This window comes from Fulvia fulva, chromosome 12, assembly GCF_020509005.1.
Source record: "Fulvia fulva chromosome 12, complete sequence".
Classification (NCBI taxonomy): domain Eukaryota; kingdom Fungi; phylum Ascomycota; class Dothideomycetes; order Mycosphaerellales; family Mycosphaerellaceae; genus Fulvia; species Fulvia fulva.
This window is the reverse complement of record NC_063023.1, coordinates 1027988-1049605: the sequence shown is the minus strand read 5'-3', so window position 1 is coordinate 1049605 and position 21618 is coordinate 1027988. Positions and strand designations below refer to the sequence as shown.

General features: G+C 52.2%; 9 protein-coding genes across 9 annotated transcripts; 5 read left to right on the top strand and 4 right to left on the bottom strand.

Moving 5' to 3' along the window:
- Window positions 1-3304: 3304 nt before the first annotated feature.
- On the top strand, window positions 3305-5017 carry CLAFUR5_13624 (Short chain dehydrogenase citE; the record flags this gene model as incomplete). Its single annotated transcript, XM_047912772.1, has 6 exons — window positions 3305-3476; window positions 3618-3811; window positions 3975-4066; window positions 4192-4386; window positions 4486-4803; window positions 4861-5017. The coding sequence occupies 6 exons, from the start codon at window positions 3305-3307 to the stop codon at window positions 5015-5017; spliced, it is 1128 nt and encodes a 375-aa protein (XP_047768673.1).
- Window positions 5018-6179: 1162 nt separating this feature from the next.
- On the top strand, window positions 6180-7115 carry CLAFUR5_13623 (Beta-lactamase hydrolase-like protein; the record flags this gene model as incomplete). The annotated part of the gene is made up of 1 exon (XM_047912771.1): window positions 6180-7115. One exon carries the CDS (start codon window positions 6180-6182, stop codon window positions 7113-7115), a length of 936 nt encoding a protein of 311 aa, XP_047768668.1.
- Window positions 7116-7834: 719 nt separating this feature from the next.
- On the bottom strand, window positions 7835-8455 carry CLAFUR5_13622 (uncharacterized protein; the record flags this gene model as incomplete). The annotated part of the gene is made up of 4 exons (XM_047912770.1): window positions 7835-7926; window positions 7981-8178; window positions 8230-8365; window positions 8420-8455. The coding sequence occupies 4 exons, from the start codon at window positions 8453-8455 to the stop codon at window positions 7835-7837; spliced, it is 462 nt and encodes a 153-aa protein (XP_047768667.1).
- A 587-nt stretch (window positions 8456-9042) lies between these two features.
- Window positions 9043-9627, bottom strand: CLAFUR5_13621 (uncharacterized protein; the record flags this gene model as incomplete). Its single annotated transcript, XM_047912769.1, has 1 exon — window positions 9043-9627. The coding sequence occupies one exon, from the start codon at window positions 9625-9627 to the stop codon at window positions 9043-9045; it is 585 nt and encodes a 194-aa protein (XP_047768670.1).
- A 2416-nt stretch (window positions 9628-12043) lies between these two features.
- Window positions 12044-12601, bottom strand: CLAFUR5_20359 (uncharacterized protein; the record flags this gene model as incomplete). Its single annotated transcript, XM_059463195.1, has 1 exon — window positions 12044-12601. One exon carries the CDS (start codon window positions 12599-12601, stop codon window positions 12044-12046), a length of 558 nt encoding a protein of 185 aa, XP_059319172.1.
- A 303-nt stretch (window positions 12602-12904) lies between these two features.
- CLAFUR5_13620 (Dimethyl-sulfide monooxygenase) lies at window positions 12905-14510 on the bottom strand (the record flags this gene model as incomplete). The annotated part of the gene is made up of 3 exons (XM_047912768.1): window positions 12905-13238; window positions 13285-14329; window positions 14378-14510. 3 exons carry the CDS (start codon window positions 14508-14510, stop codon window positions 12905-12907), a joined length of 1512 nt encoding a protein of 503 aa, XP_047768669.1.
- Window positions 14511-15414: 904 nt separating this feature from the next.
- CLAFUR5_13619 (uncharacterized protein) lies at window positions 15415-16014 on the top strand (the record flags this gene model as incomplete). Its single annotated transcript, XM_047912767.1, has 1 exon — window positions 15415-16014. One exon carries the CDS (start codon window positions 15415-15417, stop codon window positions 16012-16014), a length of 600 nt encoding a protein of 199 aa, XP_047769053.1.
- Window positions 16015-16810: 796 nt separating this feature from the next.
- CLAFUR5_13618 (uncharacterized protein) lies at window positions 16811-18713 on the top strand (the record flags this gene model as incomplete). Its single annotated transcript, XM_047912766.1, has 6 exons — window positions 16811-16846; window positions 16993-17311; window positions 17372-17445; window positions 17498-17789; window positions 17840-18100; window positions 18235-18713. 6 exons carry the CDS (start codon window positions 16811-16813, stop codon window positions 18711-18713), a joined length of 1461 nt encoding a protein of 486 aa, XP_047768684.1.
- A 940-nt stretch (window positions 18714-19653) lies between these two features.
- Window positions 19654-20964, top strand: CLAFUR5_13617 (putative choline-phosphate cytidylyltransferase; the record flags this gene model as incomplete). Its single annotated transcript, XM_047912765.1, has 1 exon — window positions 19654-20964. The coding sequence occupies one exon, from the start codon at window positions 19654-19656 to the stop codon at window positions 20962-20964; it is 1311 nt and encodes a 436-aa protein (XP_047769043.1).
- Window positions 20965-21618: the final 654 nt, after the last annotated feature.

Below are 21618 nucleotides of genomic sequence, written 5' to 3'. Positions count from 1 at the left end.
ACGCCGATGCGGCATGGACACACATGCTGAGTACAGCTGATTACCGCTCTACTTGAGAGGCCTTGTATAGCGCTAAGAAGGCATCTCTAGGACGCAAAAGCTGCAGGACATTGTCTCGACAACCTGGTCTATGCTGCTGGAGACGCCGTCGACTTTACGACCTTGGACGCCAAATCCAATGCCGTGCTACTCATCAACAATAAATGTAGCTTGATATACAGTCACGCAGTAGGCAGACACCCAATCTCATATCGTCTCGAACCACGCTGACTCACATCAAGGCAGTCATGCACACCCGCGACCAGTGAGCTTATTGGTATGGTTGCTAATGGTTAGTGGTGCTAACCGGTGGTTATTGGTTGGTTGTGGTGACCTCGCTGTCGCTGTTGGTTATTCAGTGGTGAGGTACCTCACTGCCCTTGGTAACTAGATCCATATATAGCCTAGAGCCCGTATCTAAGCCGCTCCAGTAGGATGCTGATCCGTAGTTGGTACACGCTAAATTAGCATGATCTTGGAGTCGCGTACCTACGCGTTTTGCGTGTGTATTCACCTCTTTCTTTCACCTTACTGTCGCTACAATGCCCTTCGCATGGCCATCATTTACCGGCAATCGAGCCCCAGCATCCGATATTATAACCCTCTCTTTGAAGAACCTAGACTTCCGTTCGGATAAGCACAAGGACTGCTTCAAGCTCTATAGCAAGGAGTACACGCGCAAGAAGGCGATACAGTCGAAAGGGACGCGTAAACGGACCTCTCCGGTATAGCAACATGGCGAGTCGTTAATGCGGCACGATGATAGCAAGGAGGTGTATTACTACTGGACCTATAAGCTAGAGGGTAAGCCTCAAGAACTACCTATCGTTAACGGTAATCAAGGGCCACTTTCTCACCATACTGTCTATAGATTAAACAAGCAGGGTTAGCATATTGCCGTTGTTGAAGAGCCTGTCGTTGATCTGGCGTAGACGACTTTAATGTAGGCGTTAGTCTCCAAGTTTGACGAATTTAAGCGACTACTTATCCGATAGATTATATACTGCTATATCGCCTTCCGTATAGTCGAGAACGCCTACTTTCGAGAGCTCGTTTATTGCCTATCGCAGAACATTAGATAGCATCTACTACGCGCCGGCGCGACTATTCGAAAGTAGGTGCTCTATAAGTACGAGAACTGGAAGGCGAAGTTGATCTAGGAGATACTAAAGGCACTAAGCGATATTTATATCTCATTCGACGTCTAGACCTCTCCTAATTATCGCGCTATCGTCTCGGTTTATACCTATTATATCTCTACTCGAGGCAAGCGTTATACTAAGCTCTTAGCGTTTAGGCGACTACGTAGTGACTATAATAGCGCGAATATTACAGACGCGCTTTAGGAGGTGTTCGCCGAGTACTCGATCTTGTACCGAATCGGGTATTTCGTAACCGACAATACTAGTAATAACGACACCGCGGTTGATACGCTAATAAGGAGGATGTACCCGTAGATAAAGGTCCATCACCGTAAGGGCCGCCGCCTACGATGTTTCGGCTATATTGCTAACCTCTACGCGAAGTCGCTACTACTAGGAGAGTCATCTAATCGGGACCTAAAGGAGCTGGAACTGAAGACGGAGGAGGGCGTATTCGCGGCGGTGGAGGCGTTCTAGTATGCTCGTAGTGCTATTGGCAAGCTGCATAATGTAATAAAGTGGATAAGGGCTTCAACATAGAGGTTAGACGAGTTTAGAGAGGTAGTAGGAGGTGAAGGGTTAGAGGAATTTGATAACCTTAAGGTAAGTAAGGGATGTCTAGGACAGCGTACGTGACGGCGCTAGTGCTTATCTGAGCCTATCTATTGGCTCAGGAGATTCCCGTCAGTATACCGAACAAAAGCCGTTATCGTTATCCTCCTACCTATTCACCTCTTTTGCTAACTTATTATCCTATAGCTTATTCAAGACAACTCTACGCGCTAGAACAGCTTCTATTATATAATCGGACGTGCTATTACTATCAAGGAACGCATTAACACCTTCTGCTTCCAAAATAGGGACGATCCTACTATCAAAAACAATGCGCCCTCGACCAGTGACTAGTATCAACTCGATAGGCTATATAACACGCTACAGGTCTTCGAGATTACGACTATAGACACCTAGGGCGAGCAGAAACACCTCTTCGACTAGTATCCGACTCTCTGCTTTATGCTTAACACCCTTAACGCCTACAACACCGAGTATAAGTAGGAAACCGAGAAAGACGATTCCTTCGATTATCTCTCGAAATGCTACGAAGCCTCGTAGCGGAAGGTCGAGAAGTACTTCTAAGCCGCAGACGACATACCTATCTACTACGCCGTAGTGATACTAAACCCTATATTGAAACACGCGTGGTTTGAAGACCTCTAGAGCGCCGGTACGAAAGATTAGCAGTCTTAGATCAAGAGTACGAAAGCATAGGCGATAGATATCTAGGAGACGTTCTACAAACCCGCTAGCTATATTAACACCTCTACGGATACCGCAACACCTCTAAAGAAGCGGAAGGGGAAGAAGAAGCAGTCATAATCGCAATCGCAAGCTACAGAAACTCAAACACAGCCTGTTATTAAGGCCGATAGCGAGGACGATCTTCGAGCTAATCTATCGAAGTTCAAGCGCCGCAAGATCACGGACTTATTTATGCTAACACTAAGGGTTGACTCATTCGAGCGCTACCTGTTACAAGCTTATAAGCCTGATCTACACGCCGGCAAGTCACTACAGGAGATTAAGGACTAGAAGATAGCCCTATACGACGTGCTTAGATACTAGTACGCACACCGAGATATAGAGCCTAAGCTAGCACGATTTGCCTTCGATACACTAGCACTGCCGCTTATAAGCGATGCTCTAGAGCGCAGCTTTAGTGCTAGCCGTAATATGATACACTATCGAAGATCACAGCTCGGAGACCTCGTTATAGAGGCCTGTAGTTGCCTCCGCAACCGGTACGGACCTCTAGGCAAAGGCGAAGATATGGACAGTGAGGAGACGATATTTACGGACTACAACACCAAATTCAACAAGCGGACGATTTAGCAACAGCAAGAGGTGTCAGAGAATGAGGTGAATGAAGAGGTACAGGCAGGACCGAGCAATAGCAACAACACCTTGTAAACTACATCCACCTTCCTATTTAGGAAGGAGGTAACCACTGGTATGCTAATGGTGAGCCCAATATTCAGTTGGTTATTGGTTGGTGAGGCTCAAAATTTACCGGTAACCATACCGGTACGCTCACTGCCCGCGACCAAGTCCAGGTCATCAAGAATATGCGCCAGTCTTTACATACTTGGGGCACTATCTCCATCATGGAAGGCGACATGGGACTATTCTTCGTCTATCCAGAGGTACCTGGCATGAATAAACTGCTGGAGGTCTTTCCACGTATCGGCTGCACCGAGGGGGCGGATCCTTTCTGTGGTAGACGACTTGTGAGCCATGGTAAGTACCACTTCTGAAAGACAGTGGTGTCCCTCATGATCTGGCATTGCAGGACATGTACTGCTTTGGGCTCTTCGAGGCGGCCACTGAGGCGTTCAGCAAACATTTCCGCATACGAACTGACACGCTGCTTGTGTATAGCTCTGGCCGCTGGCTTGGCTCAAGACGATGAGCATCCCTTCGAGATGTCCATGTCATCGCAACTGACAACCTCTCGTATGCACCGAGCAGGTTTGGCTGCTGGGTTCGACAACATTTTCGAGACGAACATGAAAGACCCCGAGCTGATGCGTTCTGCTGGCCTCGATGCCGAGACTGTGTCGTTGATTCGTGAGGTACGTATCTGAAGATGATCAACAAACATATGTATCGCACCACAGCAGTAAAGTCCGGATCACCGAAGCTAATCTCTTTATGCTCGCAGGGATTGAAGGAATGGGCTGCTTGTGAAGATGGCATCTTGGCTTTCCCATCTGTGATTTTAACATACAGGCACAGAAAGTAGTCGGCAGCGGAGGAATCCCCCAACCCGAGGATCCTTCTGCAAAGAAGCCGCCCGTGCTGGGACTAGCCCTTACAGCTAAGCTCTGGTGCAGGATTGATTGCATTACCAATTCCTCGGGCTTTATCGCATATCGCTTACCACGGGTAGACATATATCACTCGACCTGCCCTTCGTCCCCAGCTCGAACACTCTGACTACATCATTCAATAGCGTATTGACCTGCAGTGGTCTCAGGATGGCAGACTTCTTGGAAGACCTCATCGCCGGCCGCAATGTTCCCGTCCATTGGGGCATGAACTTCACCAAAATTCACAACACTCCCGGCCCAGCGATCGACCCGACCAAGGTCACCTTCCCGTCCCATTACACTGTCGTCGTCATCGGCGCAGGCAAAGGCATTGGCGAGTACATCGCCAAAGCATACGCTCAAGCCAAAGCCAGTCGAATTTTGATCACATCCCGCACAGCCACGGACCTAGACTGAGTGAAGTCTGACCTTGAGAGCATCAACAAGGACGTTCAGGTCCTCGCCATCACCGCCGATGCTACGGATCCTGCCAGCTATGTCAACATTGCCAAAGCAATAGAGACCGAATTCGGCGGACGTCTGGACTCTCTTGTGTACAATGCTGGTGGTGGTGACTCTGTTGGTTTCGGCGCAAGCAAAATTCATGAGATGAATGTGGCAGACTTTGCTCAAGTTACTAATCTCAATTACCTTGGAGCTGTCTACGCTGCGAAGTACTTGATCCCGTTTCTGCTGAGGGGCGGGGGTAAAACCATTGTCAACATCACAAGCGGAGCTGCGCATATGACCGCTTTGTGAGTCTGAGTGTCCGGGAGGTGAACTGCAATGAGGGCAAGGCTAACGACGACTAGTCCGCCATACAGCTACAACATCGCCAAGCTTGCGCAGAATAGCCTCACTGAGATCATGGCGGGTATGTACAAGGAGGAAGGGATTGTTGCTGTGGCGGTGCATCCAGGAAGTGTTGCGACGCCGGGCGTGAAGGAGAAGGCGCAAGAGATCGTATAGTGTGAGTGTCATGTGCTACCTGGATTGTGCTGTGCTGACAATCGAGCAGTCCTGAAGGATGACATTGGCCTTTGCGGGGCTGTTTGTGTTTGAATGTCACAGAATAGACCAGAGTTCCTGAGTGGGCGATATGTTGCGGCCGCTTGGGACATGGAGGAGTTGGAAGCGAGGAAGGAAGAGATTGTGAAGGGGGATAAGTTGAAGTGGACGATGGTGGTGTAGACGCAGAACGTGGGACCGCCAGGCTTGAGACTAAGATGCTGTTGTCCCTGTTGGGCTGAACTGATGGCTTACAGATCACGAAGTTCCATGCAGCACCTTCGTCGTCCCCAGCATGACTCGCCCTTTATCTGAACGGATGTGTTCCGGGTCTCAGTTCGGCACGAAACCGAAGCCGAATGATTCTATGGAGCTGTCAGAAAGTGATAGACCGCATGTGATATCCCATGTCGATGGTATTATCCTTGCTTTTGGCAACTTCTTCCATGTACTCGGTCACGTTATGCGGAGTCGCCAACGGTCTGCTCTATGCTCAACGGACGGAGCTACGTCGTTGACAGGAGCAATCATATCCATGATCAGGTGATGTTACATGCTGACATCCACTCGAGGTACGGGGTCTCTTTTGACGACTACCTGAGCATCAAGTTCGACTTTCACATCATGCCTCAGACTTTGCTGAGGAGCTTGTGTCAGCTTCTGCCTGGCGGGTGGAACGATGCAGGTTCAATCTCGGCTGTGATTTGGTGCAAGACTTTTGTGCTTTGGATGTTGTCTCTTACAATTTCATAAAATGAAACCAGAGTATGCTCCTTCACAGTCAATACACAGCAAACAAGAGTACATATAATGTTCGCCGATCAGCATGACGACACGTCGCCGAGCTAGGACTGTCCGGAAGCAGGAACCACCTCCCCCTCCCCACTAATAGGGGCTCTAAGACCGCCCAGTGGGCTAAATGGTTATTCTTCCTGACTCGGGAACTCTAATTTCCAAACGGCGTCTTCGGGCACGCGAGGAGTCTCGAACACCTGCGTCTCTGCAACCAGAAAAAACCACTTTGCATCACAAGAAGTCTCCAAGCGATGTGTCTTGCCCGTTGCCTTTGATAACGTCTTCTCTAACGGACGTTAGCTTCTTCGCTTGCTTCGCTCGCCTCGATATGGCTTGCCCGATGAACTCATTCTCGGGTGCCCTCCCTGGATCGGAGGACTATGTTATTCACGACTTCTTCGATCCGAGCACGAAAGCGTGGCAATATATTATTGTCGATCCAGGGACCAGGAGCTGCGTGCTGATTGACCCCGTTCTGGATCATACCAAGGATCGGATCGCGATTTCGACACAGGCGGCGGATAGGCTGCTGTCGTTTGTGAAGAGCAACAGCTACCGCGTTGATATTATGCTGGAGACTCTATCCTCTTCGAGCCTCAATCGGTCTGGAGCTTGGTATCTGCGGTCTCAGCTGCTGAAGATACAGGGACACGCCCCGAGAGTTTGTGGAACGCAGGCTGCGCAGCCGTTTGGAAAGCTTTTTGCGAGGAAGTATGGGTTTGCCCCGAATACGAATAGTGATGAGGAGTTTGTGGATGGGGACTCGATTCACGTTGGGCATATGAAGATCACTATGCTTCAGCTTCCTGGACTCCAGACCCCGGATGGAAGGGCTTACCAGATCGGCGAGAACGTCTTCGGCGCACATTCCGTGGCGAGCCTGAAGACGAAGATGCAGCAGGACAGTGCATCACTACACACTACCGGTGCAGACGGGATCCATCGGGCTTGGTCCAGCTTTCAAAAGATCCTGGGGATGCCGGCACATTACAAGCTGTACTTTGATCAAGAGTCTGGTGCTAATCTTGCCACGCCGAAGACGAAGGTCAAGTTTGGTGGCGCGGATGAGGAAGCTGTGGTGGGGAGACCTTATTCCACTGTTGCAGAGTGTCGGCCCACTGGCGATGAGATCAGGGCTATGGCTGAGGAGACGGAGGTTCTGCTGGATACTCAAAGCAGCAGTCCAGCCCCGGTGGCCCCGCTACCGAAGCAGAAGCTGAAGAGTTCGAAGAGCGGGTTCTTCTCGAGGAGTAAGAAGAGCTGAGGGAGAGGAGTCATGGTGGAGGTTTTCATGCACCAAGTATGACGATTTGTTGAGCAGAAGCCGCTCGGCTTGGCAGTCATGCTTCCCACACACTTACGCAAGTGGCCTTCGCACCTCCATACCAGGATACGTCGCGAGTCGTCCCGCCTTGAGGCAAGCTGCTCCATACCATGATGTTGAGTGCGGCGGACTAGCATCTCACAAATATCTCCAGAGCTTGCGCCATCGAGGTGTCTGTCCGGTGCGCTCGAGCCATGCGACGATACGATCAACAATCACCCTCATGTAGACCGTCTCGGGCTGGTCATATGCAGCGAGGTGTGCAAGCATAGGTTTGCGGGTATGGATCAAGAAAACATGCTGCACGACAAGACGGAAGACATCGCGAACCGTGCCGGGTTGATTGTGCAGCAGGCGTGACATACGGTGATCGGTTCCAGGTGATGAGGGCTGTCTCACCTTTTCAACCGATGGATCGGACCATGCCGCAGACCTGACCATTAGCTGCAGTACTCCAGACTACGATACCACTGAAGTGCTGTAAGTCTCGGCACTACGAAGTTGGAGGGCAGGCTAGGCACGCTCGGTTTGCGTCGCACTTGGAAGCGAAACTCATTGGTCGCTTCGTCGATGTAAATCACCTCTCCAACGAACTCGAAGGTGGTGTTATGTACAAGCTTGGTTATGTACAAACCTCAAATATTTTCCATATTCACATCCTACAACTGGCCATAGAGCACATTTCCACTCTTGATGAACAGAGTGAAGACAATCCCGATTCCTGCCAGGAAAGAGACAGACCTGCCAGTAGCTTCACACTGCCATCAGCACCAATCCACAGACCTTAGGAACCAGGAGAACTCACCTAAAGCCTCAGTAGTGCCATTGATGTAGCACAAGTTATACGCGACTCGGCTGGCCAGATAGCTTCCCGCCAACGCATTGAGCGTGCCATTATCTAGCTTCGCAACATTACCAATGACAACAGCAGCAGCAAACAGCCCGGTGTTCTCGAAGCCATTTTGCTGCGCACCTTCGGCACGGATGATGGTGCCTTTGGTGGCTGTTTGTCATGTCAGTAGGAGTTTCATTTGACAAACAGGTGGAGGAGTACCTTTGTCGATGCTCTGGTTGCTCTCGGTGTCCTTGGTGTAGGTTCGTGGCTGCTTGTTGTCGAACTTGCCGAGGGAGGCGGCGTAGAAGTGTGGTGCGATGGAAATTGCCCACATTACTGGGATGCTGTAGAGCGACTGTGATGTTTTCAGTCAGCAAGGAAGGGCCGCTGGTTGATGATGGAGTCTCACGTAGTTTCGCGTGGCATCGAACAGTGTTGCGGCCATTTTGGTGTCGACTTGATGATATTGATGGGGAGGTGTTTGATTTTAGATGGTCAGGAACAGAGCAATGCGACCCCAATCTCTTTGTATTTGCACTACGAGCCCTCATTTGAGATATCCCATGACGTAGCCAAATATTAAAATGGGATGGTCAGAACTTTGCCGCTTAGCAGAATCGGCGTTAGGAGGTAGCAGGCACCTCATCCCATCGACATCACGTCGAGGGAAACAGTGTCTCCATGCTTACTGCTGCTGTCGAGAATCATCCTTTGCCTGGTCATCGTCTCGCTGGCAAGATGTTGCTGATGTCTGGCTTCGCAGCTTGTAACATTGCAGTCCCCAAAGCTGGACAGGCACAGCGTGTCGCACCTCGACTAGTATTAGTCCACAAAGTACCTGAAGCGTGATGTGTTGACGATGAAGTTTTAGAATACCTTGAGCTGAGACTTTCGATCCAGGGAAGATGTTTGCTGACATACAGAAACAACCTGTCCAGCACCGGACCCATTGATGATTCCGCTAAGCTAGCGAGACCCGTTGCGTGGTCTCCGGATTTAAGTGTGTGTGGCCTTTGCAGTCGCGTCAAGCGACTACACTTCAATGAACGCTCGCACACCGTTCGCCTCACGTTCGCTTTCCAGTACATCCTCCAATGCATCCAGGCCCTCCTCGACCGCTTGAGACGTCGTCACATCATGGTCATACAAAACCCTCATCTCAATCACTCTCAGAATCGCAGCGACCTTCGGCCAGGACACCTCACGCAGGCCTTCGATAAGTGGACCAAGATCGTCTATCAAGATTCCCCGCTGCCCTCTTCCGAAGCGAATCACGACACCCGGTGGAGGTTTAAGGTGAATTTTTCGTGCGTGGAGTCTCCTCACCCACGCCACGAGATCCATCCAGTCCGCAAACATTCCTCGATAGTCCAGATTCATCTTGATAGCTTGAGGTAAGAAGCCGAGGCGTGTGACGGCCGTGTTGAAGGTAAGAAGGGGGTGACTATCGTGTTTGCGGGCATCAATCTCGAATGTGTTTTCGAGGAGATATATGGCCGTGGCTTCGGACCTAGTGGTTCTGCACGCTTTGAGGAGTCCGGGAGAGTTGAATGTGTAGGGACTGGTGCGAATGGGCTGGTCTTTGACTAGGGCGGCACGATAGATACGGTTTCGCATTTCCCCAGGAAGTCTGAGGAAAGGGCTGTGGTTCTTGGTGGGTACGGGTCCATGCTGGCGAGTGAGGAGAAGTATTCGGGCAAATGTGGTGTAGGAAGTGTGTGAAGAAAGAATGGCGAAGTCGAGAAGCCATGAGCGATCTGAGGCAGGATTCGCAATAACGCCGTGCGATGTGTTGTAGCGTGAGACACGATGCGCGGCGCATGAAAGCTAGTGAATTCTGGCCGGTGAATTACTCCGACAGGGACAATTATGTCAAGAATTACTACGACAGGGACCATTATGTATTTCTTACTCCGACAGGGACCTGCACGGTATCCATATTACTGCCGCAGGGACCATTATCGCCAACGACACAAATGAAGTACTATAGCCAGGTAGAGCTTCCTATATCGCTTTAACCTGCTTACCTGTTCTTGCAGAGCAGGTTAAAGCGATATAGGAGCAACAAATCAAGTAGCATAGGTAGGCAAAGGAGAGTTCATAGCTATGTCCGTGTAACCGTACTTTACTTCGTTCTCTTGTTACCTAGACCTTATCCAGTTATAGGCGCCTTCCCTATACGATTTAACCTGCTCTGCAAGAACAGGTGAGCAGGTTATATAATACAGGGAAGTAGCATAATACATTTGATCGCCTAGCTTATAGCCCTCCCTCGGCGTTCTTATTCCTTAGACCTTATACAGTTATAGGCACTATGTCTAGTGTGATTTTACCTGCTCACTTGTCCTTGCGGAGCAGGTTAAATCATACTAGACAGGGCAATGCTATAACGTATATAATCGCCGAACCTGCTAGCCCTACAATCGAGCGTTGCTATTGTCGTAACGTGGGTAGCAAAGAGGCTATATGCTTACATCCTATTCTCATATCCTATCCTTGTACCCTACCCTCATATACACAATAACCTACGCTACGCTATTGTTTAGCGATGTCTATCTTCTCGGCTACACCTTTTATACTGCTCGCTCTCTACACTATTATATACACCCTCTTACAACTACCCGCAACACTATAGCAAGCACAAGAACTATACGAGCGACATAATAAGTAACGGCGGCGGCGACTTCGACATAGGCTCCGGCCACAACATATATATCAAATTATGTCCTCGGCTTTGATCAAGACACTTCACGTTAAGCATCGAGCAACGATCTGACATATTGCTAGCACTAACGACGACGACGACGAAGACGACACGGCTGGTCCCTCCTCTGCGTAAGTCTCACTCCTTAGCCTCGAACACGACAAGCAAGCTTATCGTTCTCTCAACCCTTTACGACCTCGAAGCTGACATGTCTTAGCGCACCGCTGCCTACTCCTAAGAAGAAGAGAGGTCGTCCTACGGGTACGACGAAAGTCACTCGTAGGCTACCTGTGGTCGCTAGCAAGTAGTGGTCGTAGTCTGCTACGAAGTGGGCAGCTTACGAGCTGAATACTTATCTTGATGAGAACGCTACTAGCGAGCTTCGTGAAGCTACGCACGTCGGCAACATTATAGAGCGCCCTGAGCTTCGTGAAGCTCGCCTAACACCATGCCGTCGCTGTGTTGGCCGTGTCGCTAAGGGTGACACGAGTGATAGGTACTGGCGTTACTCTGTGGCTACTCGTTCTGCTGTCGGCGTTCGCGTCGACGCTGTGAATCGGTGTGCCTAGTGCCGCCACTAAGGCAAGGATTGTGATTAGCTTTGGGGTGTGTCTGTCTGTCTCTGCTCTGCTCGAATGAACTCTCTTGGCCGCGTATCGTCTCATTAACCTGCTCTTGTTGTGTCATTAACCTGCTTGCATTGTCTTATTAACCTGCTTGCATTGTCTTATTAACCTGCTCGCATCGTCTTATTGCCCTGCTCGTGCCTCTCGTTTATTCACCTCTACTGAATTAACCTGCTCGCGCTGCTCGTGCCTCTCGTGCATTCATCTCCACGATTAACCTGCTCGCATCGTCTCATTGCCCTGCTCGTGCCTCTCGTGCATTCACCTCCACGATTAACCTGCTCGCGCTACTCGTGCCTCTCGTTCATTCACCTCCACGATTAACCTGCTTATGGCTCAGTAGCTCACGATCATTCGCCTTCACAAGGCTATGCGTTTCTGGCCTTGCCCTAACTCATTTAACGTGCTCTGCTGGAATGGGAGAGCAGGTTAAATGGGTTGGGGTGAGAATGCGACGATGTGGCAACAATGGTCCCTGTGGCAGTAATATGGATACCGTGCAGGTCCCTATCGGAGTAAGAAATACATAATGGTCCCTGTCGTAGTAATTCTTGACATAATTGTCCCTGTCGGAGTAATTCACCGGAATTCTGGCGGGATTTGCGTCGTCGCAAGTGAACCAAATAGCTCTGTCTCAGGTATTTACGGCGCCAGGCGCTACTGCAGATCACTTTGAAGCAGCTCTGTTCGCTGACCAGTGACATTAGTCCTCTTCCCACCGCCTGTTCAGAATGATCAACATCGGCCTCAGAGCGTCCAGAGTCTTCTTGACTCGAGTCCAAGATTGATCTCGCGACCGGTCGACTATCACGCCCAAGCTTCCCACTGCGTATCGTACTGGGTCCTTGACCTCGATCTTGAGCATCGAGGCTGGCCTGGAAGGTCTCAGTTGCAGCTCCTGCGCGTGGTATCGTTGTAACCACAGCATCAAGTTCTTCCAGCTAGGCGGGCCAAGGGTCCACCGACCATCCACGGGCATCTTCTCCGTGTCAAGACCCATAGATTTGATCGTTGAGGTAAGTTTGAACAGCGTGTCGCTGTTCCAGCTGGCTCCGGTCACGCGAAATCTGTTTTCGTAGAAGTAGATGGCCAATGCTTCGGATCGGATCTGTCGACATGTCTTCAGCACACCAGGGATTTCGAAGCCAGTTTCAGTGACGTCCATCTGTTCTTCTTGGCTCAACGTGAGGCGGTAAATGCGATTTCGAAGCTCCGCAGGCAGCTCCAGTATTCTGCAGTGGTTATCTTCGGCGGCTGCCATGTTTCTGTGACTGCAGTGGTGGTCGTGTTGGTGGCCTTGTTGGTGGCCTTGTTGGTGGTCGTGTCGATGGTCGTGTTGGTGGTTGTATTTGTGTTGTTGGTGGTGTTCAGGTTGGAAGTCGAGACGATGTGAACCTACAAGTTAGAACAAAAGTCTGTGGAGATGAAGAGCTTGGGCCAGCCCATGTGATGGAGGGAAAGAACAACCTTTTAGCGTGTTTCAGACTCACCAGCACGATCCACATCTCGACTCCAGCCGCATTGGAGCATTCACTTACGATCCATTGGCTCACTCACCCTCCCACTACTCGGGAATCACAGCATCCTCCCTCCTCACCCTAGCCCTCCACCGATACTTACTCGCGACATGTTGCTCCAACGGCTGCTTCTGGCCCTCCCTCTGATAAAAGTTCTCCCTATAGGTGCCTCCAGGCACAGCATACTCATCCCAGAACACGTTTCTCCTCCTCAACTCTGGCACTAGTAGCTCCACAATATCCTCGAACGAGCCTGGAAAGATAGCGTATGGCATATTGAACCCATCGACATCAGCTTCGTCCACCCATCGCTGCATTTCGTCGGCGACATGTGCAGGGGTACCAACGACTGTGGCGCCGAGTCCGCCGATTTGGAGGTGTCTGGGATCGTCAGTGGAGAGTCAACAGTTACAAATGGGAGGCTTACCGTGCAACAGTATGCTTAGTCCACTTTGCAATACCAGGGCTAGACTTCGACCATGCTTCGACCGCCGACTGAATAGCATTACTGCCCACCTGTCGGAGCTCTTCATCGTCAGCATACGGCTCGAGATTTATTCCAGTCCAGCCGCCGAAGAGTGCCAGGGCACCATCGACGGAGCCGTATTGGATGTAATCCTCGAACTTCGCGACGGCTTCTTCTTGCGTCTTGCCGATGACGGGACAGAACATGGCCAGGAACTTCAAGCTGTTCGGATCTCGTCTAAACTTCGTCTCCGCAGTCTTGCGGATCTCAGCGACGCTTGCTGCGACGACGGAAGGACTGTGGCCAGCGACGAAGATCGCCTCAGCGTGCTGAGCTGCGAAGAGTTTGCCGGATTTGGAAGTCCCAGCTTGCAGCAGGAGTGGCGTGCGCTGCGGTGAAGGCTGACATATGTGAGGTCCGGGCACGGTATAGAACTCCCCTTTATGATCGATAATCCGGACTCGCTCGGGGGCTGTGAAGACACCTCGTTTCGCATCTCGAACGACAGCGTCATCTCGCCACGAGGATTGAAAGAGCTTGTACATGACTTTCATATACTCCTCAGCAACAGTGTAGCGATTGTCATGCTTCGGCTGTTCATCATTGATCAAATTCCGCGCAGCAGAGTCCAAGTATCCCGTCACGATGTTCCAGCCAAGTCGTCCTTTCGAGAGATGTTCGATCGTCGACAACCGCCAAGCCAGATGGTAAGGCTGCTCATACGTCGTCGCCACAGTCACACCCACGCCGATCGACTTCGTCGCAGCCGTCATAGCGGCAACCACAGCCAACGGCTCGTTCACGGGCCACTGGGCAGCGGAGATGATGGCAGGATCCAGACTATTGCGGTAGACGTCGTGGCCACCGAGAACATCAGCGATGAAAATTCCGTGGATCTTTGCAGATTCGAGAAGTCTTGCGAGGTTGACCCAGTGTTCGATGTCGTTGAAGTTGGCGGACTTGTCGTCGGGGTGTCGCCAAAGGCCTGGAGACTGATGGCCGCTGCCTGTGGCGTGTTAGTCGAAGAGCTGTCCATAGTGTGCCTCGAGCTTACAGGACTCAACAAAGGCATTCAGGATCAACTGCTTCTTCCTGCTGTTGCTCCCATTGGTAGACCCGTTGGCCGATGTAATGCTTGGCAGGCCATGCAAGCTCGAGAACGGCCTCATGTGCTCCCGGATCGTCATTGTATTTATCTGCAGCTCGGTATGCTGTAAGTGTGTCTATCATGACCTGTCGTTCGAGGAGGAGTTGCGTAGTGCTCTCTATGAGCACGCCATTGAGGAAAGTTCGCGGCATGTTGGACCGAGACGAGGTCTTCGGCTGGTCGGCTCTTGGAGACATCTACCGAAGCCAGCATGAGCAAGGCTCTGAGGCAGATGTCAAGGCTGCGTGAGATCTATGCACCGGTCTGCAAAAGCATATGAGATATTTCTGGTCTTCCTTACCATAGTGACCCTATGGCTACAATTGCCCAGTCCCACGATCTTCCTCGAAGGGCGACAGCAACAGCAAGCGTTGCGAGATAGGCCAGATATCCTCGATACTATGAACGCGCTTGATGCAAGCCGTGCTACAGTCCGTTAGCCTGCTAGGCTTCACTGTATCTCCAGAATCAGTTTGGAGATAGTCCAACTCTTACATGTAAGGCCACCTCTTTTGTCTGTAACCTTCGGGCACGTTTACTGCTGCGCTTTTGTAGACTGCAGTGTGCCTCAAAGATCTGCGTTGGATCCGCAGTGAAGCCAGTCTTCCTTTTGCTGCAGACAGGCAAATGCCTTCGCCGAGGGCGAGCGGAGTTGTGCCTGTGACGAACTACGATAGAAACTCTATTTATCAGGTCAGTGAAATACCTCTCCAATCTGATATCGCGCATTGATACTGTGGATAACGGCGGCTGTGGGCTCCCGCGGTGCCTGGTGCGCTCCACGTGCTACTTTCCTTCGCCTGCACGCGCAAAAGCTCGTGGCTTCGCGCCAAATCTCAGCTTCATTACTGCCAGGTTCGACTTCTTCTCCTCGCTGTCTTTGTAATCGCAAGTTGCACAGCGCAACAGCTCTCGGCGATTGACTCATCCCAAAAGGTCCGATCATGATGGGCCTTCAACAGCCAGGGCCGGTCTCACGCCTCCTGCAGCTCCCTGGGGAACTTCGCAACAGGATCTATCAGTACGCCATCACTGGCTTGACCGAGAGCGAACCAATCGACGTTACCATTCGAGGCATACCAGAGCCAGAGCTTCTGCGCACATGCAAGCGCATCAGATCAGAGGCAATATCCATCTACTACTGTGAGAACCACTTCAGGTGCATCGCATCCTCCTTCGACTCGGCCGTACATTTCGGGTTCGCGCAGAAGATGATCTCCATCAACAGAAGTCACCAGGTGGACTTTCAGCTCAAACCCTTGCCCATGTGCAGTGAGGGCCCAGTCAGCTGGCCAAACCTCAAGCTCTGGGTGCAGCGTCTACATTCGAAGGAGTTAGGATTCTTGAGAGATATGGGACTAGGGCGGCCTCGGGCGGAGACCACTGCACAGCCTGGCGCTGGCATTCGAGCGGCAGAAGTCATCATGATGTCCGGTATCTTCAGTCTCGCCCTTGATCTGAGAGAGACTCCGTGGTCAGTTGTTGAGGGAATTTTGGAGAACTCTGATGCTGCCTTGGCCACGCTGGATGCAGCTTGGTCTTAGAGTCGATTCGACGGGGTGAGTATCTGCTTCAGTTTGACCGATTCTGTCTGTTGACACCCTTAGCAGGCAACGTACCCCACACAAAACGGCGTTCGTGAGGCTCGTTATATTGCGAACACGATAGGCTTGTACCCTCTTGCTCGTTGGCGCAGTCGCATGTATTCAGGCCTCGAAGCAACGTGTCTCAGGAGGCATGGCTTGGAATGCCGAGGATGCGAGGTTCCATAGAGCTCCAATCATATTGAGATGCATCCATGATTCAAGCAGTTGGGCCTGGCCCGATGCTGGCACGGCTATATAAGATATGATCTAGTCTATCATCTGGGGCCAGGATGTCTATACGATCTTGGCCGTACTTCGCACACCGGCGGCTCGTATGTCAAGGACACATGTACAGCAGCAAATCGTAATCGAACAATAACGTGAGGGGTGTATGTCTTTGTCTGCGTTCGTACATAGTTGGGAGCAGAAGGCAGAAGGTGGGAAAGAAACGCACGTCACTGGTTCCGCTTTGAAAGCGGGCCAACGCAGCGGGCCAATCTCCTCCAGCTCGCGTGCAAGACACCACGCACAAGTTACAACACGCCGAGCACAACCCTCCATACCTCACTGCCTCACCGTCGAGTACTCTATATACCTGCACAGTGACACGACTCGCGTGCGCCTCCGCCTTCACCATCAGCCGCCGATCCGCATAGCCAGCTACGCACCGCGCCCACCTCTCCCCACTCGCATACCGCCCGCCCGAAATTTCAAGAGAGTCACAGCGCTGCCGCCGTGGCAAGCATAGGCAAGCATGGGTCAGACACTGTCCGAGCCCGTGGTGGACAAGGTCAGTACTACACTCGCCCGCCTCGTCATATATGTGACGGGCGACGGCGCGCGGTGGTGGCTCCTGCTGTCGACGCAGCACAACAGTGCGCCTAAAAGGTCACCGTGCATAGCGTAGACAGCTGCTGACAGTGCCGACTCGAACAGCATTCAGATGAAGGTCAAGATGACAGAGTGGCCTTTGGTGTCAGTGCCATGCAGGGCTGGAGAATAAGCATGGAGGACGCCCACGCCACGATCCTCGACCTACAACCGCTGGAAGGAGACGAGGAGCTCAAGCCAGCAGCCTCCGACGTGCGAATATCCTTCTTCGGCGTGTACGACGGCCATGGCGGTGACAAGGTAGCACTCTACACAGGCGAGCACCTACACAAGATCATCGCGAAGCAGGAGTCTTTCAAGAAGAAGGACTTTGAGCAGGCGCTGAAGGACGGCTTCCTCGCCATCGACAGAGCCATCCTGAGTGGTACGTGTCAACGCAGATATGAGGCAACACATTCAAGTCGCTGACAAATGACGCTGGTAGATCCCAAGTACGAAGAGGAAGTCTCAGGATGCACTGCTTCCGTGGGCATCATCACAAAGGACAAGATCTACGTCGTATGTGCACAAGTCGCGGAATGATCTTACATGGCAGTATTGACTGTTCCAGGGCAACGCTGGAGATTCGCGATCTGTCCTCGGCATCAAGGGCCGCGCCAAGCCCTTGTCATTCGACCACAAGCCGCAGAACGAGGGCGAGAAGGCACGCATATGTGCAGCTGGTGGCTTCGTCGACTTTGGCAGAGTCAATGGCAACCTTGCGCTCAGTCGTGCCATTGGCGACTTTGAGTTCAAGAAGAGCGCAGATCTTCCCCCAGAGCAACAGATTGTGACTGCATTCCCCGACGTCACAGTCCACGAACTCAGTGACGATGACGAGTTCCTTGTCATTGCATGTGACGGTATGTTCCTCGATCTTTTGGTAGTGCTTACTATTGCTAACAGCGACAAGGTATCTGGGATTGCCAATCGTCGCAAGCTGTCGTCGAATTCGTCCGCAGAGGAATTGCCGCCAAGCAGGAACTTCACTCGATCTGTGAGAACATGATGGACAACTGCCTCGCATCGAACTCGGAGACGGGCGGCGTTGGCTGCGACAATATGACCATGTCCGTCATTGCGCTGCTCAACGGCAAGACCAAGGAAGAGTGGTACAAGATGGTCGGCGATCGCGTTGCGAACGGCGACGGCCCATGTGCACCGCCCGAATATGGTCAGTCTGACGTGTCTCCTCCAAGCTATGAAGAGTAGCTGGCGCACTCAGAGCGTGCCTGACACTCCGCTCTGGAACAGAATGGCAGAGCGGATATGTGTAGCCTACACTGGACTTGGCTGACCATGTCGCAGCTGAGTTTAGGGGACCCGGCATGCATCACCGCTTCGACGACTCGCCGTCCGATGAATACGACATGGACATGGACCAGAGGACAAGAATGCTAGGTCGGGGTGGCCGCATCATACTTCTCGGTGATGGTACTGAGATTTTGACAGGCAACGCAAACGATCATGATGGAGATGTCGATATGGATGATCGGGGTGATGCAGAGGAGACTTCGGACGACTCGTCGGAAGAGAAGGACACAGAGCAGGTACGGAAACATCAAGCGGCGGAGCAGAAACCAAACGGCGAGACGGAGCAAGAGAGGAGCGCAAGAGAAGCAACACCAGCGCCGTCGAGCATCGATTCGCAAAAGGTAGAGGAGTCTAAGCAGCGTTCGGCCGGATCGGACACCAAGCCTGAGGATCCCAAGACGTCAGTGCCAATCGACACGGCCAACCCCAAGGAGGACACGGCCAAGGCGCAAGCTGCGGCAGAGTCCAAGTAAAGACGGATACGAATCAATGTGCAATCACGAATTGATACCCCTTAGCGACGCGACCTCGACAGCAATATGGCCGAACATGCAAATCGATTCATCATCGCTCACGCACGACATCTCGTATGACTACACTTCTCTTCGAACCGAACCAAGTCGAAGCGCGTACGTGCTGTGCTGGCTGTCTATACAAACTTCCTCAACAAACCGACTGGTGACCAACAGGACGCACACGGCCGCGGGTGCATAGAACAGAGAGCGGATTGTTTGATGGATCTTTGTGGTTGCAATTGCCTGCGTCCCGCGCAGCAAGGAGAGACATAGCACAGATTCTAGGTTTGGGGAAGCGCTGTATCATTTGGACTCGATCGATCGTGCTCAACCTCTCGTTGTTCGTTCTTTGCCACGAGTGTCACCGTCTCTGCGGAAGTTGTAGTCGTGGCGATATGAGCAAAAGGTGACGTGCAGTGCCAAGGCATATCGGTCTTTGTGAATCAAGCTTCCAGTCGGTCGATGCTGTCAACGTGGCTGCTGCTGAGAGCTGGCAGCGGTGTCCTCACATACCTTCCACTTCCATCTATCATTACTTCAATATCGATACTCCAACCTAACATCCGCAAGTCCCTTCCACTGCCTCCCCCAAAGAGGAAGTGACGTCGCGTGTCGTCTTCAGCAGCGGACCGCTCGCCGACACTTGCTCGACGATCCCGCGGGCATTGACGGACAAGCTCCAAAGCTTTGACGCTACGAATCTCTCCTGGTCCATCATCGAATGTTGCAAGACGCGGACACGTTGCGCATCTGATTCTGACTCTGACTCCGTCTCTCCTGATTGTGGACTCGCATACCTACGTACCTGTGTTGGAATACCTGCGGATACCCACGGCTCGAATGAAGACATCCACCGCACGCATCTGACAACTTCCTCCCACACGACATCGTGAGCAACATGCCACCGAAGCGCAAGAGGGCGGCCTCGGCAGCGACGACAGGAGAGGCGCCCATAGAACAACCACAAGCCAGCTCGCGCGATGCATCGGGCGAAGAGGATGTAAAGCAAAGTAAGAGCATGGATCCTCCAGCGAAGCGCACAAGGGCCAGTAGTAATGCTGCCACTGCCAACGGGACTAAAAGTGCTGCCAGCGGGAGCAAGAAGCCCACCGAGAAAGTCTCCATCGACACCGGCAGACGAGTAGAAATGCCCAAAAACGCCGCAGAAAGCGGCGGAGAACAAGGCGAAGCAGGACACATGCGCATGGAAGCACCACCCAAAGCCGGCCTCGTCGACCCAGCAGGCGGCTACAAAACCAACCCACCACCGCAAGGCCGCTCCGTACGCGTCTACGCTGACGGCGTCTTCGACCTCTTCCATCTCGGCCACGCCCGCGTCCTCCAGCAAGCGAAGATGGCCTTCCCGGACACGTACCTGATCGTCGGCGTCACGGGCGATAACGAAACCTACAAACGCAAAGGCCTCACCGTCATGTCTGCCAAAGAACGCGCCGAGTCTGTCCGGCACTGTCGCTGGGTTGATGAAGTTGTTGAGGATTGCCCGTGGGTTATTGATATCGATTTCCTTGAGAAGCACAAGATTGACTATGTCGCGCATGATGATCTCCCGTATGCTGCGAAAGAGGGCGATGATGTGTACGCGCCGATTAAGGAGAAGGGGATGTTCCTGGTGACGCAGAGGACGGAGGGCGTGAGCACGACGGGGATCATCACGAAGATTGTGAGGGATTATGAACAGTACATTTCCCGGCAGCTGAAGAGAGGGACGTCAAGGCAGGAGTTGAATGTGAGTTGGTTGAAGAAGAACCAGCTGGATATCAAGCGCCACGTCTCCGAACTTCGCGAAACAATACAGAACAACTGGACCACCACCGGCCGCGAGCTAAGCAACGAATTCCGACAATTCTGGCAACCGAGTCGACCTAACAGTCCCGCTCCGTCTGCCAGAACTGCGACTCCTTCCCGCCTCAGCATCAACGGTACACCCAACGGCCGCAGCGGCACTCCTTCTGGTTCAACGAAGGCCCGGAACAACACGGATTTCGCGGCGGGCTACGCAATGGGCCTCATCGGCGGTGTCAAGGGCTGGATGGAAGGCAGCAAGAGGAGGAACCTCAGCGATAGCAGAGCTGTGAGTCCCGACGACAGTGCGGAGGAGAGGAGTCCGGTGGAGAGCGAGGCTGAGAGCTCGAGGGGGAGGCAGAGCGAGAGGATTCTGCCGAAGGGGGAGGAGTTGCCGCATTCTTAGGAGGATGATGAGAGTGATGATGAAGCTGCGGGGGAGAAGGAGCGGGCGCTGGCTATGTTCGTACCGGGTGGATGGGAAGATGAATTCTAGGAATACGGATTAAACAGATTGATGTATGTGCAAGATCGTATCGCTGTATGGCAGGCAAGAATGATGACGGGCAGTCGTGCGGATGGATGCTCGGGCTGTACATGCTAGGTTAGGTTAGGCTAGGCGGGCAGGGACTTTTGTGCGTATCATTGGCGAGGCATTTTGGTAAGCAGGCGAGGATAGAGAATGGGATTTGGCATATCGCACGTACGTACAGTAGTATTGCTATGACAGCTCTGCAGGTGTCGGATCATCAGCGCGTTGCGGTTGTGTGGTTCTTGATGCGTGGTGAAGGTGCTGATGATGGGGCGGGCAGGTTCTTCGTCTCGAGGCTGAGGTTTTTTGTGCTACTGTAGTAGTAGTAGCAGCCAGACCTTCGGCGCTTTCTGGACCTGTCAGTGTCGATACATGGGACCGGCACGTTCCCAGTGCAATAGGTATGTCTAGAGTAGCTTCGAGCGTGTGGAGACCTTGTGGAGACCTTACTCTTAGCAATGGCATTCTCGAGCTCGAGGTATCTTATCTGCAGTGCTAGAGGTCGATCTCGCCTCACTCTCGGGATTC